Source organism: Molothrus ater, chromosome 15 (genome assembly GCF_012460135.2).
Source record: "Molothrus ater isolate BHLD 08-10-18 breed brown headed cowbird chromosome 15, BPBGC_Mater_1.1, whole genome shotgun sequence".
In the NCBI taxonomy this organism is placed as follows: Eukaryota; Metazoa; Chordata; class Aves; order Passeriformes; family Icteridae; genus Molothrus; species Molothrus ater.
The window spans coordinates 11,150,772-11,167,768 of record NC_050492.2 but is presented as its reverse complement, the minus strand read 5'-3'; the positions used below and the strand labels follow the sequence as shown (position 1 = coordinate 11,167,768).

General features: G+C 42.9%; 1 protein-coding gene across 1 annotated transcript in view; it reads left to right on the top strand.

Moving 5' to 3' along the window:
- ADAMTS2 (ADAM metallopeptidase with thrombospondin type 1 motif 2) overlaps positions 1-16,997 on the top strand; it is a 170,450-nt gene extending 153,453 nt beyond the window's left edge. Inside the window, exons 13-22 of the mRNA XM_036392015.1 lie at positions 1,958-2,091; positions 2,912-3,035; positions 3,658-3,738; positions 5,231-5,394; positions 6,531-6,690; positions 7,884-8,016; positions 10,235-10,442; positions 10,789-10,918; positions 11,949-12,038; positions 16,327-16,997. Of these exons, the coding sequence (XP_036247908.1) occupies positions 1,958-2,091; positions 2,912-3,035; positions 3,658-3,738; positions 5,231-5,394; positions 6,531-6,690; positions 7,884-8,016; positions 10,235-10,442; positions 10,789-10,918; positions 11,949-12,038; positions 16,327-16,787 (1,685 nt within the window). The 3' untranslated portion in view covers positions 16,788-16,997. The remainder of the gene's footprint in view (positions 1-1,957; positions 2,092-2,911; positions 3,036-3,657; positions 3,739-5,230; positions 5,395-6,530; positions 6,691-7,883; positions 8,017-10,234; positions 10,443-10,788; positions 10,919-11,948; positions 12,039-16,326) is intronic.

The following is a 16,997-nucleotide window of genomic DNA, read 5'->3' as shown; positions in this document are numbered from 1 at the left end:
TGAGAGTTACATTTACCTGTGCAGGGTTATTAGAGGGAACAGCTTTTGTGTGAAAATAAGGCCAGAGACAAGCTTATGCTTGAACTCTAATCTATTCAAAACTCCCTTTTGTAAGGATAAGGCATATCAGTGACATACTTGTGAGGATTATGCAGTTGTGGCTCAGAAGTGACATAAATCCATACACTTCACAGGCAGCTCAGCTGGACGTGTCTGACACATTGTGCAGGGCATAAGAACAGACAGGAGTGCCTCATGCTGAGGGCAGAGAAAAGCCACTGAGCTGGGGTGCACCCCAGTGTGTCCTTGAGCATCCCATGCCCCCTTGTCTCCTGTTCCAGGCTCTCTGAGCTCCCAGGTCCTCACCCTGCTGTGCTCACAGGCTCCTGCATCTCCCTGGGCATCTGCCAGGGCAGCAGGGAGGGACTCTGGCCATGAGCTCCCAGCCTCAGTTAAATGAGAAGGACTCAGAGAGCAGGGACTGGACAGACACACCATCACATGCTCCTGCACTTCTACTGTGTCCAGCACCAGTGAATAGGAAGAAAATAATTCTTTGCAATAGCAGGGTCTAATTTAGCAGCACTTACACATTTACTGCTCCATGGAGCAGTGGGAGCAGAACCATCTCTAAAATAAAGCCCTTGTGCAGAGTTGTTGGCACCCAGTCGGACCTGCTGATATTTTCATTTAATCACAGGCAGTGAATGTGTGCTGTGTGTGGGGTGGGGGTGGCTGCACACCCAGGGGTGCTGTGTGCACATCTATCCTGTGCACAGCTTAATGTTTCTAATATATACATTAGGTCTGCCGTTATTATGATCTTAATAGTCTCCTATGAAGAATTTGCACCAAAAAAGTACCTGTTTTAATAAACTAGACCCTGGATTTTCAGCATGGCTTCTCTGCATGGTTTGGGAGCAGTAGCAAAGGTCTCTGATGTACCAATACCCAGTGGCCTTGAGGACATCAACAGCAATAACAAGGACTTTATAAAAAGAGGGCAGAGGCCATGGAACTGTACAGGGGAAGAATGCAAAGGGCCTGTGAAGATTTATTTCAGTTGAACTGCTACAATGGAAAGGTTGTTATTGTTTTAAATGGTGGGAAAATCATTCCAACTTTTAATTATGTTAAAATAGCAGAATCTCTATTTGTTTCATCTAGCAGAAAGGCCATCTGCTCTTCAGTGCCAAGGAAAGCATAGTGAATCCTATTATGGGGCTGAGGACAGCAAGAGACATGGATAAAATGAAACACACTAGTGGAATACAACTTTATTCAGCAACTGACTAGTCATTCTCAGCTTCATTTTTTGTTCTTAGCTCTTTGGAACAGATTAGAGAAAATACCACTTGCCTGGCTGTTTGTGCATGTGTTAGCAGTAAAAAAAATTTTTTTGTCTGAATCTTTTTGACATCTCATATTGTTTAATGGTTTAAATTATCATAAATACAAGTATAACCATGAGGGAAAATTAACTTTGTGGTTAGGATGAAATGCTATGGCCCAGCTGTCTCTGAAGAAATTTTGGATGCCAGGTTCACTCAGTGTCAAACAGTTGCTTTTAATGGGAAAATTAATTTGGTTTTTTTTCATTTAAGTGCAGTGCAGGAGAAACCAGCATCTCTCACAGGTAGTCATGCAACTGAGGAGAGCTCTGCCAGATTGCATCATCTGCAAAGGATTAAATAGATCCCCCCTCAAAGTCAATGATCTGTTATTTTTAAGCCTGTCTCCTAATGGTGACACATGGATGCTTTATGATTCAGCATTTTCCAAGAGATCACAGAGTTTTTCAAAGGGGATAAGCATCAATGATTTATGGGCACCACGCTGGGCTCTGTGATGTGTGCAAGGAAGAAGAGAGAGCCAACACTACTGAAAGTGCTGTTCACAACATCAGCAACTAAACTGAGAGCTGAACATGCCCAATTTGGGTTGTTTTGTTTTTCAGCCAAGGAGAGGTGCCACCTCTACTGTGAATCCAAGGAGACAGGGGATGTGGTGTACATGAAGAGGATGGTGCACGACGGGACCCGCTGCTCCTACAAGGATGCTTACAGCATCTGTGTGAGGGGTGACTGCCTGGTGAGGGCCTGGGGGCTCCTGCAGAGCTCAGCAGTGTGAAAACAATTCAAACTCTACCTTGAGGGTTTCTCTCTGAGCATGACTAAGTATAATAGTCAGCTCTTAAAACACTTTGGGCAATAAGGAGATTTCATTAGGATTATTGTCACAATATTATATGTGATATTCACAGTTGCCATGCATGTGACTTGATTCCAAAAGCACCTACCTACACAAGAAACATTTTATGCAGTATTTTAAGATGAGCTATTACAATTAGCTTTCAAGGAAAGCTCTCCCTGCTGAGGTTTAGTGGGGGTGGAATGTACAATGAAATAGGAAAGCACAGCAGCTTTCAAGGAAAGTGGTGTTAGGATATGGCTGATGTGCATTCTCTTGGTATTTGATCATGCTATTTTTAAAAAATCAATGACGGTTCCTCTAAGTTGGGATCTGCTGCAGGTCATCTTTCAAAGGAATGAGTATCTGACTAGCGAAACACTGCTGGAGGTGCTTATCCCCATATAGATGCCTAGATTCTCCTGGAATTTAAGTATCTGTCTTAAGATAAGCTGAGGCTTAAGAGCTTTCCTTAACCATGCTGCTTTCCTTCAGGAAGAGAACCACTGTGAAGCATAGTATGAAAATATAATCAGCCAGTTGACAGCTATTATAGGAACTGGAAGTATTAAAATCTGTTTAGTTGTTGGTCTTCCAGGAGAATACTATGAGGTGTGCTGCTTTGCTGAAGCAGAATCTGGGGGTTGATATGTAAAGTGAAGGCTCATTTGAATTGAATAGTGGATAAATAAGAATGACTGTTTCTCTCTTTTGTGCACAGAAAGTTGGGTGTGACAGGGTCATAGGTTCCACAAAGCAGGAAGATAAGTGTGGTGTCTGTGGAGGAGATAATTCCCACTGCAAAGTGGTGAAAAGAACATTTTCAAGAATACCAAAAAAGCAAGGTCAGTACATCCAGTGTGGTTTGTCTTGTGGAATTCAGGGTATTTTTCTTGGTCTCTTATGTTTCATGGAAAGTACCAGGACAATTAAAAATCATTTGCAGCATCATTAATTCCAATAAACAATCTGGACTTACTTCCAGATGTGTTTATAATTTGAAAGTAAGACTTCTGCCCAGTGAGCAGTTAAAGCTGCTGATACCAAGGCCTGTGCATGCATGGGAGAGGGCTTGCCTGCTCCTTGTTGGAGAGCTGGGGACTTGTGCAGCTGATGTCAGCCAGCTGCTCTGTCACTCCAGTGCTGCAATAGTGTGTGATCATCAGGCACTGTCAGGCAGGAGGTTGTGTGGTCTCTGTGGGTGCACATGGCACTCAAAGCCCACTTTAGTCTGAAGCCAAGTCTGTTGTGATACTTCAGGCACCTCTCTTCTGACCCAAAGCCCTCTGTCCCTGTTATGTTCCATCACCTGGCACAGAAATGGGAATGGGAATAATGCTGGATTTGCTTCATCTTGTTTAATACACCTTGCTCTCAGAAAATAAGATTTATTTAAAAACCTAAGACAAACCCTCCCTGTTTGTGGCACATTAGTCCATAACTATCTTTTCAAATACCTCAATATAGGGTACGTTAAGATGTTTGAAATTCCTGCTGGTGCAAGACATTTACTTATACAGGAAACAGATGCCACCACTCATCATCTTGGTAAGTAAAAAGTAGGAAAATTTTCGGTCAGAATATTTTTTTCTAGTGTTTATTTTTGTCTCTGGAGGCTGACAATGTGTTTATACATTTGTTTACCCATTACCCACCCACACCATGTACTTTCTCTAAGAATGTTAAATTAGGAAACTTGTTTGGCAATTTGATTTCCCTGTGCTGTATTCCAGGGTGTCCCAGCCAGATCTCTGTGTTGGTATGTGCATGTGATGTGTGAAAACTTCTGGGAAGAGGCACTGGGTTACTTTATGGGGTGCAGTGCATTATCTTTGGGGGTTGGAAGTAGATGATCTTCAAAGTCCTTTTCAACCCAAACCATTCCATGGTCTTTGTGTGCATCTTTCATGCTTCCCACTCTCAGTAATTTCCCAGCTATATCGAGATCTGTTCCAGATTCTGCACCCCTGCTAACAGTACTGACACGAGGCTGCCAAATCAATCCAGCAGTTTAGGAGGTAATGGAAATCCACTCTTCCCATGCCTGTAATCAATGGGAAGCAGTGACTGGTAGGCTGCTATTAATTGGAAGTAGATTTACAGTGAATGATCTGCTAACCACGGTGTGAGTCACCCCAGCTTCTCCCCAGTGAATGCTTCCCTGGCTGCCCAGGGCAGCCTGGCCCTGTGGGTCAGGGAGCAGTCCTTGTTCAGACAAAGTTCTACCAAGGTGGGGTGAGTGCTGTGCACATGGACAGCTGGCTCACTGCCTTGGCCACTCTGAGGGAGCAGGATGCTCAGGTAGCTGCCAGGCAGAGAATGGAGTTAAAATCTGGTGTTACACAACAAATAGTCCCTGCTTCTTCTAACAAGGAGGGCAAATGTTCCATCTCAGGTGAAAACCTGTCCTCATCCAAAGGTGGCTGAAGTCTCTCCAGGTGAAGGATGGAGCACTGGTGAGAGCTGAAGAGAGGAACCAGGCTCTGTGTGCAGTGGCAGGTGTCTGCAGAGCAGCAGGAGCTTAAAAGGGCTGTGCTGGTGTCAGGACTGGATCTGAGCAGGAGAATTAATGCTGCTTCTAGTGCCCCTCTCTCACTGTGGGGACCTGCTGGGGGTTAGCTCAGTAGCCTTTCTCTGATGGAGCAGTAACAACCCTCTGAGCTTCCTTGCAACATATGAAGAGCTGAATAGCTCTGGGACCCCCACTGGCTCTCAAATTGGCTCGGATTTGGCCAGTGAATTCAGAAGTTGTTATATGGGAGCAGGCAGCTGGACCCCTGTGGTGCAGCTGCATTGGCCTCATTTCTCTGGCAAGGCAGGCTATGAAAAAGGAAAAAAAAGGACAACTGATGTTCCTGGAGCTGAGCAGAAAAGCATTGACAGTTCAGTGAAACACCTGAAAAAGTCTTTCCAAACCTGTGAGGGAAGAGAGGGAAAATGCACACTGGCCTTTTCAGCTCTGTCCACTGGGACACGAGCAGAACAAAACTGGAGATGAGAAACAAACCTCTTATATTCACTTTTCTTGTGTTGTTCCCAGCTATTAAAAATCGTGAAACGGGGAAATTCATTCTAAGTGAGGACAACTATGTGCCAGACTCCAAGGTCTTTATTGACATGGGTGTGGAGTGGGAATATCGCAATGATGACGACAGAGAGACGGTGCAGACCATGGGGCCGCTGCGGCACGGGATCGTCATCCTGGTGAGCCAAATGGAAACCACCTTCCACACAGCCACAGTGGGCTAGCATATCCTCCACATTCCTCTTGGGAGTCACAAGAAGACATCTGCTTCAATTAAAAGACAATAGGAGATGTATTTTAATTCCTTTCTCCCAGTTCATTGCTGTTATAATTCAGGGTTATGTGTTGAGCAACCAGCTGTCGTGATTATTTCCTGTGGGTGGCATAGCAATCAGCCACTGAGTAAAGACTGCAGCTTAATTATCCTATCTGACATATGAGCACCAATCAAAAAAAGGCCAGAGTGGTTCATATCAGCTAGATCTAATAGTTCCTTCTCCCATCCATGTTTTGAAAATGTATCCTGCAAAGGCAGATGCAGGATTCCTGTGATCCTGGCACTCTTTTTCAGGGCAAAACAGTTCCACAGTTCCCAAAACCACCCAAATATATTCTTTTTTTCATTGCAAACTAGCAAACAGTAGACTTCAATTCAGGGGCAAGTTAATTTAAAATCCCTCTGAAAACAACTGTAATGTGTTGATCTACACCAGCTGAACTTCAAAGGAAGAATAAATACTATGATTCCAAAGGACAAATATTTTGCACTTTGCTCAAATTGGGTTCTGTTTTCTTGCATTTGTCTTAATGCAGTGTGATAACAAAACCTCTTTCTAAATAGTTTATATTTCTGTCAAGATTAAGTAAAAAGCCTTGCAGAATTCCAGGATTATCATAAGAATAATTGTGTTTTATCAGAAATATAAGCAATTTTCTTTGCCTGTTTCACTTATTTCTGCAGTTGAATTTGCTTTGTCTTTAGTGGAACGATCCGTTATCATTTCAGTACAAAATTTCCTTCCTTTGTGATGGGATATGGAAAAAATTTAGTATCATGATGTCAGTCCAATGCTGGCAAGGAAAATAAGTCTAAATCAACCACAGTCTTTCTTAATATACAGTTTAGAAACTCTGTGTCATAAGGATGGAGATACTTTTTCATCAGGGAAAAAATGTGTTGAGTGCAGCTAAAAAGTTGAGGTCCCTCCGGGGATGTTTTTATATGTGAGCCATGATCACTGTTTCACATCATCTCACAGAGCTCCTGATATCAGCCTTTCATATCTTTTTTCATTACATCTCCTTTGCTTATTAGGTGATTCCTCATGGTGGTGCCAAGATATCTTTGACTTACAAGTACATGATCCATGAAGATTCCTTGAATGTAGATAACAATAATGTTTTGGAAGAGGACTCACTGTCATATGAATGGGCTTTGAAGAAATGGTCCCAATGTTCAAAACCTTGTGGAGGAGGTAAAAACAAAATCTCAGATCATGCAAAATTCATTTATTGCCACGAGACATTAGGGAGATCAGAGTATGGGAGGAGTTTTATTAAAGTAATAGATAAATAAATAGTGAATGGGGTTAAAATCTGACTTAAATGGTTTGGGGGCAGATCTGGGCTGATTAATTTCTGATTTATGATAATGAAACTGAAAAATTGGACAAATGTACAAGATTTGGAGGAGGGTCTCCAAGCTGTGAAGGTGCTGAACCTCAAGGTGCCATGGGGCAGCCCTTTGTAAATCCCCATCCAATGATGTGGCTTTTGCAATGTCAGACTCCTTTTTGGGGCCAGATGTGAAGCTGGTGCTGTTCCCAAGGCTGATGGTCAGGCTGCAGCCCTGGATTGTTGCTGGGGAGGTTTGAAGAATGTTTTTGAGATGGTAGATCTGACTGTTGTTTTCATTAAACATTATTTAAGTGTTCTTTTCATTTTCATGGTGAGGTCACACCTTGAGTGCTGTGTCCAGTTCTGGCCCCTCAATTTAGGAAGGATTTTGAGATTCTTGAGCATGTCCAGAAGAGGGCAATGAGGCTGCTGAGGGGCTGGGAACACAAACCCTATGAGGAACATAGGGAGGGAGCTGGGGATGTTCATCCTGGAGAAAAGGAGACTCGGGGTGACCTTATCACTCTCTGCAGCTCCCTGAAAGGTGGTTGTAGTCAGGTGGGGGTTGGTCTCTTTCTCCAGGCAGCAACTGACAGAACCAGAGGACACCATCTCAAGCTGCTTCAAGGGAGATACAGGTTGGATGTTAGGAAAAAGTTTTTAATGGAAAGCATGATAAAGTTCTGGAATGCTCTGCCCAGGGAGGTGGTGGAGTCACCATCCCTGGATGTGTTTAAAAAAAGACTGGATGTGGCACTGGGTGCCAGAACTTAGTTGAGGTGTTAGGGCTGGGTTGGACTTGATAATCTTGAAGGTTTCTTCCATCCCAGTGATTCTGTGATTAAAGGAGTGAAAAATATAGGGGGTGAACAATTTTGGGTGTTAAATTTGCGTTGCAAATCTTTATTCAGTGCAGCTTACCCCTCCTTTGGCAGCATGTTCCTCTGCAGTTCCTACTGCAGCCCTTGACAGGATCTGTGCAGTTCCTCTGAAGCTGGAGCCCTCTGTGAGGTGTGCCAGCCCTCAGAGTAAGAGCAGTGTCTCTCCCCAGGCTACCAGTTCACCAAGTACGGCTGCCGCAGGAAGACGGACCACAAGATGGTTCATCGCAGCTACTGCGAGCTCATCCAGAAGCCCAAACCCATCCGCAGGGTGTGCAACCTCCAGGAGTGCTCCCAGCCCATGTAAGCATCCCCTGGAGATGCAGGGGCATCACACCCAGCCAGCACTGTCACCTCAAGGAAGGTGGCTTTGGCTTCACCTTAGTGGCCATTGCAGGGGCCCAGGACTGTGAGCATCTCATGCTCTGTTCTGCTCATGGAAATATTGTGTGATTTCTGGTTCCTGTGACTTATGAAATAAGTTGGGTTAGAAAAGAATTGCTGTCCTGATCCAGACTTTTGTGTTCAGGTCATCTTGAGGTGATACAAAATAGACATAAATTCAATTTATACCAGCGGATTTTACACAGTGTGAGTTAACCATGTCAGAGCATATGTACAGAGTGCTGCAGAAGAAAACCAATGTCAATGTCCAGTCTCTCAAATCCAAATCCTTATAAAGTTCACAGCATATTTTTGGACATTTAAACACAGAGAAAATATTTGACCTGTTAGATTTCTCTGGCTGCCCCTGTACAGCAGGAAATGCCTGTTGTACCTTCATTTCTGCTCTACATAGTCAAGTGTTATAAATATTTTAATTCACATTTTACAGATGATTTTTTTTGACTGGCAGCAGGTTAATCCTGCCACATGTAGGACTAATATATTCTTTGTGCTACTACTGCAACAAGAAAGGAATATGTTGATCCCAGCTTTTATCTCTGGGGACCAAGTGTATGTTCCAGGAATCACAGCAAATAAATAGAACATACCACAATATTTCCTAACTTCCTTTCAAAAGAAAAAGATTTGAAAGAGAGAAAAGGCAAGAAACTGTGCCCCATAAACTCTGCATGGGTCAGGGTTGAACATTTATTTATTGGAAAACTGAAGTAATGACCTAACCATATCTCAGGCTCTCTGGAAAGGACTGTATCCTCCTTTCAGCTGCAAATATAATTGGGCCCAGGTACCACAAAGGCTCAATAGGATCCTAAATTGTACTTGGATCCCTGAAGTTTCAGTTAGCTCCATTTCCACAGAATGTCATCCAAGCATTTTGCTCTTGTACATAGGAGAGACAATTATTAAGGAGTTTTACAAAGCTCTGGGACCCCCTCTACACTAATATGCCGCTTCTTCACTTCTGGGAAAAACTCTTCTTTGTCTCAGAAGTCACCTCAGGATTCCTGGCTTCACAGCTCTTGCATTTCTTCACAGCTGTGTAATTTCTGTAAGTTACAAAGAGAAAGTTGGGAGAAATTGTTACTTTCTGATTAACTGGAATGTGTAGTGCAGTGTCTTGTACTATTTTTTGACCATTTCCAAACTCAGGATTTTATGAGTACTTCAGGACAATTCCTTCAAGCTCAGGGTGTTTCTCCAGACTATGTCTATTTTTTGGTGAAGTTTATCCCAAGAATATTGTTTATGTGGAACAATATTTCCATCTTGCAGATGTCTGCACTCTGTAAATATTTATAGACTGCTGTATGTCTTCACTTAATTATAACCAAGCTTTCAGTAGTCTAGGTAAACTTCCTTTGGTGCTGTCTGTCCCTGTTGTTCTTCTCTAAGTCCTTTACAATTTGTAGCTGTAATTAATGAGTCGGTTTGGGTGATCAGTGAGAGTTTCAACTACACCACATTACAAACTGTAGATTTCATTTTTCAGTGGCCAAACTGATTTGGAAATTATGAACTCGAACTTTCTGGTTTTCAGTGGAGTGTTGCCTTCCCCCAAACCAAACATTTATGATGATGAGGACCCTGATCTGCCCAAGCTCAGCACTCACAGCACTGGGTTTGCCAGTGCTTCAGCAGATTGAGTCCAACATGGCCAGGGATATGGTCCATGGAGTGCCCAGATATGGGCCAGGCAGGAACTGCATTTTTAACCCAGATGTTTTGGCTTCATTCAACTAGCTGCATTATGAGACAAGGCACATCTCATGCACCTAGACCTGGGAAGCTCAGCAGCACCCTTGGGTGGCTGCTTTTGACATAAAAGTGACCATATTTTTATGTGCAGTTTTGGAAAAGGCAGCAAATACAGCAAAGTAATAGTAATGCTTACCTTGGAGATAATGAGAAAGTGTAATATTGAAGATCTGGCTCTTATTAATGACATTTCAGGGGCAGTCAAATAATCCTCACCATAACTGCTTCTGGGGTTTTTTTATATCTTCTCATTTTCTGCATATTAGAACTAGTATTAACATCATGTTAAACCTGTGTTTAAGAGTTACAGATCAACAGTTTGAATTTTACTCTGCTCGCTCTCTTTTCACCAACCCAGCTGGGTTACAGGGGAATGGGAGCCTTGCAGCAAATCCTGTGGGAAGACAGGATATCAGGTGCGCTCTGTGCGCTGCATCCAGCCCCTGCACGACAACACCAACCGCTCTGTGCACACCAAGTACTGCAACAACGACCGCCCCGAGGGCAGGAGGCCCTGCAACAGGGAGCTGTGCCCGGCACAGTGGAGAATAGGACCCTGGTCACAGGTCAGTCTCTTCCTGGAGGTCTCAAACAACTAATTTCTCTCTGCTGGAATGGGCACGACAAGTAATGCCACCCCTGTATTTGTGAATAGATGGCTCTGTGAATAGATGGCTCGCATGTGCAGTTGTTTGTTTACTGCTCAGACCACAGCTCATTCTTGGAGTGTTTCACAATTACTGGTGTACCACAAGAAGCAGTGAGTGGCTCTCCCTTGTGCTTCATTACTGCAGTGGTTCAAATAATGTACCATGTCAGCTTGAATCAAGGGCAGTTTAAAATGGAAAAGCTAATTTCTGATGTGTTGTTGGCAGAGGGTGGCTGGGGTGTAACTGGTGCCTGTCCTTTCAGTGCTCTGTCAGCTGTGGCAATGGCACCCAGGATCGCCCGGTCCTGTGCCGGACCAGGGACAATGTCATCGGCCTGTGCAAGGACAGCAAACCAGAGAGCGTCAGGATCTGCAGACTACCTCCCTGTCCCAGTAAGGGCTCCTCCTCAATAGCTTCTCTTACTTGTTGAAAAAATAATTATTTAATTATTTGCAATGCCTTCATTGAATTGATACTTGTGTGCTATGCCTGTCGGGGTGAGGGCACTTCTCCATAGTCCCTCTTTTGAGTAGAATTCCAAATGTGGAGCTGCTGTGTGGCTGATGGGCTTCTTGGGCACTCTTCTCCCGCTGGGGAACACTGCTTGGCCCAGGACAGCCTGAGAGCCTGGGGCAGACCTCAGCACAGTGCTGATGGCCAGATGTGGCCAGAAGCCAACAGCTGCCCTGGGAGAGGAGCAGTGCCTGAGTCCAGCCCCGCACCTCTGAGACCTGTGGGGCTTGGCAAGGGGCTGCTGGGCTGTGGCTAACCAAGGATGCCTCTTTGCTTTCCCCACCTCCACCAACAGTTCCAGGCTTCTTTTTCATTCTGTCAAACACAAGCTTTCTTCAGGGGTTATCTAACTCAGTTTTTCTGCAGAGGTTATCTAACTCCATCTTTAGAAGCTGTAATTAATTTTTTCCTCCTTAATCCAGGGCAATAAGGCCTTTATCCTTGTTAGCTTTTCAGCTGTTTGCAAATTATATTTGTGAGATCATTTCACATATTCCTGTTATTAAGTCATTCATATTCTTCTTTTCCTGATGTATTTCTCAGGGTAGCTTTTGATTTCTAATTAATTAGAAGCAAGCTGTCAATTATAGTATCCAATACAAAGATTTTAATGAGGCACTAAACTAGACTGCATGTCTCTGGGGATGTGTCACACTGCCATGAGAAGTGCTGCTGGAGAACTGGCTCTTGGGCTGTCTTCAGTGTTGGCTGTGAAGTGCTGGGCACGAGCTGTAGCAACCTCCCCAAACAAGTCCTTTTGCCCAAAATCAGCTTGGTTGTAACCTTTCCATGGGCTCCTTCATAACTAGAGCCCACTCACTCTCTGAGCTTGTCCCCTTCTGACAGGACAACAATTTAATGCTGCCTAACATATGTTGTGTTGCATCTTTTTTTTTTCCTCTATTCAAGGAAACGTTTCTGATCCTTCAAAGAAAACCTACATGATACAATGGCTGTCAAGACCCGATCCAGACTACCCCATCCAGAAAATATCTTCAAGTAAAAGACCCATTTATAACTCTGCCTTTGCCCTTAAATGCATGCCACATCGAATGTGGACTTTGCCTTTTGCTCTCTTCTTCTCTCTATGCGGAAAGTTCCCTTGACTTTGCCAAGTTTAAATCTTGGGCTGAATCTGTTTTTTCACACCAGGCACTTGGTGCTCGGTGTCTTTCTTCTCTGGAGCTTGCGTAGCACTGGTGGTGGAGGTCTTGAAGTGTTGGATGTGTGAAGTTGGATCTCCACAGTATGTTGCAGTCCTCTGAAAGGGAGCTGGGATCGGTTTGCTTGTTGCTTGGTGGTGGTGAAAAAAGGCTCTTACTGGTTCCTGATGTTCAGTTTGATAGCAAAACTGAGAACTTATTGTGAATGTGATCACATCACAATAATGACACCTTGTAGTGCTAAAGTTCTCCTTTATCTAAAAACCCGAAATCTCGTAACTCTCTGGTTTCAGTTCGCTGACAGGGTAGTCTGATGAGTGGAAGAATTTTTTCATTCCATTTTCCTTTGTGGTGCTGTTGCTTTCCTCACCCTTGCTGCTCATTTTTTATTCCTGACCCTCACCTTTACGTTTGTGACTCGTGGAGGGCTCACTGGGAAGCAGAAGCTGAGTTTCTGTTGGTACTTTCCCTGCTGCTCTGATGCCATTGCTCTGGCCACACTCCTGGTGGTCGTTTGGAGGGTTTTTCCTCGAGAAAAGCTGCGTTCATTTTTTCCATCGCACAATTTTTGCCAGTTTTGCTCATTTTCACTTTAGAAACAAACCCAAAGCAGAGCAGGCATGGTCCATGGTGAAGGTGGTGTGGTGGTGTTTTCCTTGACGTGGCGGAGGCAATATGATGTTTTCATTGACTACGATGTCTCCAGCTGCTCAGCATGGAGCTGTTTATACTCATTACATCTCTGGTCTTTTTTCACCATGTGCATGTCTGACTTGACTGGTATGGTTGTGTGTGTGTGTGTGTGCGTGTGTGCTCTTAGATGTGTCAACTGGCAAACATAACAGTGTGAACTACTACAGAATTACCTCAATTTTTATTGCTTTTTTTGCTTAGGAGATGAATTTTAGAAAAATGCCTTAATGTTGAAATGTAAATGGCATTAATTTACCAGATCCAGCTTTAAATATGAACAGTACACTGGTACCTTGAGTTAATCTTCATATGGAGTGTTTTTACTTGAATGATAACTGTTGGAAGGCAGTAAATTAAATTGGAGGTTGATTTGCACAGTGCATATCCATATCTTCATTGAGACAGGATTGTGGCCTGACTTACTGAGATTTAACTGGCATTTGTGCTTCACCTTCTGTGTTTGTGTTGAAGATTTGGAATTCACAAGTCATAAACTTCTTTGTGACAGTCAGTACCAATAGTAGAAATGTAAAACTGCAGTCTTGGAGCAAATTACTACCTTATTGCTTTGATAATATTTTTTGGAAAAGTGGCATTTTTGAATCTTTGGGTCGTCAACAGTGTAGCACTTCAAACTTGTCATTATCATGTGATCACATATTTAAATTTTGCTGTTAATATTTCCTGAAACATGTTAACAATTTACATGACAAGGTGAAAAAGCAAAGACACGTATCTGGCACTGAATACTGTTATGTAAAATAATCGGTGTTTAACTGTATAAATATATTCATGACTGTTACCTTTAAATAGACAATGTTTAGTGATGTTTCAAGAGATGGGTGGCTATAGAGAATGGTGCAATAAGGTATCTGGGCATTGTGCACTATGTCTATATGCACTTTGGTTTATCAGGGATATTTTATTAGTGTTTTGTATGTATTTAACATAATATTAAAGATGTGCCAATTCAGTTTGCTTTTCAATATTTTTTTATGAGACTAATGTGTACCAAAGTGACTGTGAAACTGATTTATTTTTTTCTTACTGATGTTTTGAATATATACTTCCAGTCTGTCATGCATACTGCAAGTAAAAATAAATAAAAGTTCAGCAAATCTGGATATTTTGGTTTGGATAGAGGATCAAAATTTCATTCTGGCATTGAGAAGTTGCAGAGTTTATTTTTACAACTTATCAGATGTCACTAAACTTATTACATAATGCAGTTTTATTTCCATGTATTGTTAAGCTTGACATTGCATGTTTTTGTTAGGAAAAAAGGCATTTTTCTAAAGGTGCTGTTACTGATTCTTACAAAGCCAAGAACGGACCTGCCTTGTTAAAATCACATTTAAATGTTGTATCTGTTGGCTTTTATTATGGAAGCCATTTGGAGGAATATGCATAAGGGTCGTGCATCACAAGGCAAAATGTTCAAAGGGGACTCTTATGGGGTGTGTAAAAATATAAATTGTATAGGCACATTCAGGCCTTTGTATGGAGCTGTGCATGTAGGTATGAACATTCCAGCTCTTAAAAGGCTGGTTTGAAAATCTCTCCAAAACCAAGGTACTATTCTTATGTTCCTAAGGAAGGAGTCATTCCTAATCTCCAGCAGTATTTCAGTTTAGTATTTGAAAAACATGAAAAATACCTGGCCCATTCTAAAGTAGGAACTAGAATTTTGCTTTTCTGCAACAAAAGCAACAATCAGGGCACAGATACAATGTACAGGAGGTGTTTTCACCTGCCTCAGCCAGCACTAGCATTTTAAAGCAGCAGCACCAGCTATTATTTTATTTTAGACTGATATGTTTGCCAATGAAACACCCACAATGCCCTGTTTTATTAACTGAGGATGTGTGAAGAGGTGGCACCTTCGCCTTTCCAAGTCCCCTTTTATGGCTGAACCTGCTCTGCTTCTGTCCTTTGCTGTGAGGGTGCTGACACAAGCCAGTGCTGTAGCAGGAGGGTGAAATGTGACTCCAGATCAGGCTGAGAGCACTGTCTCACATGGGGTGCACTCTAAATAAAAGTGAGTAATTGGAGTTACTCACCCTTTACTGTAAGAGTAGGTGGAAATGTAGTAAGAGCAGGGGGAGAGAGACAAGTGATTTCATCTGTGTCTCAGCACAGAGAAGATGTCACAGAGAAGATGTTTTATTAGTGATGATGCCAGGTGTTGGTCAGTCTGCTTTTCTCCTCAGCCCTCTCCTCTTCTACAAACCCTCTAATTCCTCTCTCAGCATGGGCTGCATGTTGGAATTTTTCCTTCACTGCAGTGCCTGGCTCCATTACTTCATCATGGAGGCACAGGATGGAGCTGAGGGGTGTCTGTGTGGGGCAGAGGACAGGCAGCTTTCTCTCCAAGGAACCTGCTAGACCCTCACCACCCATTCCCCACCAATTCATACAGTCCTCTGCCTCCCCTGAGCAGAAATCACAAGGGCTTGGGAATCTCTGAGTAGGCTTCTGTTTATGTTTCTCAGGCAGGAACACTTTGACCACTTCACCTTTAATGCCTCAGCCTACAATTTGCCACCTGCATTTCAGCAAGATCAGGATCTGCCATAACACCATATAGTGCAAACTGTTGTAACAGCTATTGACAGCTTAAAGCCTATAGATTATCATTCTTTCTCTTTTATTACAGTCATTGACACAAAAATCAGGACTTTTACTTATTCTCCCAGTCTTTAATGGGCTGGCTTGGCTCCATTGGACTGGAGTTTGTTGTTCCAAAGATATCAGCTCCCTTCTAGGAAGGAGTAGAAAAGCCTCATGGCACCACTTTTCTCTCAAACAGGAGACATGCTGAGAAAACACTGCTATTTTCAGAGTAGGGGTACCTGGCAACAATATCACTCTGGTTAGTGGAGATGGATTAATTCTGAGAATTATACACATCAAAATAGGACTTGACTTTCCTGAGACAGTCTGGATAAATATATGTTACCCCTGACTGTGGTTAGTCACTGTTTGGTTGCAGAAAAGCATTAAAAGGAGCAAACAGGGAAAAAATAGATTTCTTAATATAAAACTCCATGACTTTGTGGGAGTTAGTGTAGTTTTAGAAGCAGCACAGCACAATCAGTGTGCTTTAAGTATAAACCAAGACAGCAACACAATTCATTGTGTCTTTACGGTCTTAAGGATAGAAGGCAGGATGTGAAGGCAAAAATTCAAGTGTGATGGTCTAGAGCTTGGATGGAGCTGGTACATACAGTTCAGATCAGCTTTTGCAACTCTTGGAGTTGACTTTTAGGTTGAATATAAGCCTGCTTCTGCTTGTAGAAGGCTCATTTGCCAGTTTCCCAACCCACTTTAAATATCAAGCCCTCCGCCCACTGCCAAAGCTTCAGCTGTGTTTCTTTTTCTGATTAATGTAAAGATGCTCTTTATTTATCTGTTCCCTTTTTCTCTTTCAGAAGATCATTGTCAAGGAGACAAGTCAATGTTTTGTCGCATGGAAGTTCTCTCCCGTTACTGCTCCATTCCTGGGTACCATAAGCTGTGTTGCAAGTCCTGCAACATGTACAGCAACCTAACAGAGGATGGCAATGTAACCAGTGCCAATGTAAATAAGAATAATGTCATTGAGGAGGAGCTCCTGACAACCCTCGGCCCTCCCGTGGGAGTGCCCACCACACAGTCTGCCACCAGCCCTCCTCTGCTTTCCAAAACACGTGCACCCCCTTCCAATGCCACTGAGGAGCACCCAGAAATCAATGCAGTGGATGTTCCCTACAAAGTTGATGGGTTGGATAACGAAGTACCACAGCACAACATCATTACACGGAGGAGGCCTTATGAAAGGACAAGGAATCGAAGAATTCAGGAGCTGATCGCTGAGAAAATGAAAAGAGAGACTCTTAGGAAAATAAACTAAAATGGAAATATGGCACAAGCAACATTTTTCTCTTATAGAGATGTTACCAACATCATAATATTGGCCATCGTAGAGACTAAGAATGGGAAAAATCGAAGTGGTGCTATGGCAGAGATACCAAATTCTCAAGCCTACTATAAATGGAAATGACAGATTGTTTCAAAAGTGCTAATCTGAACACTTTGGTGGCTAGGTTAGGTGTACAGGGTA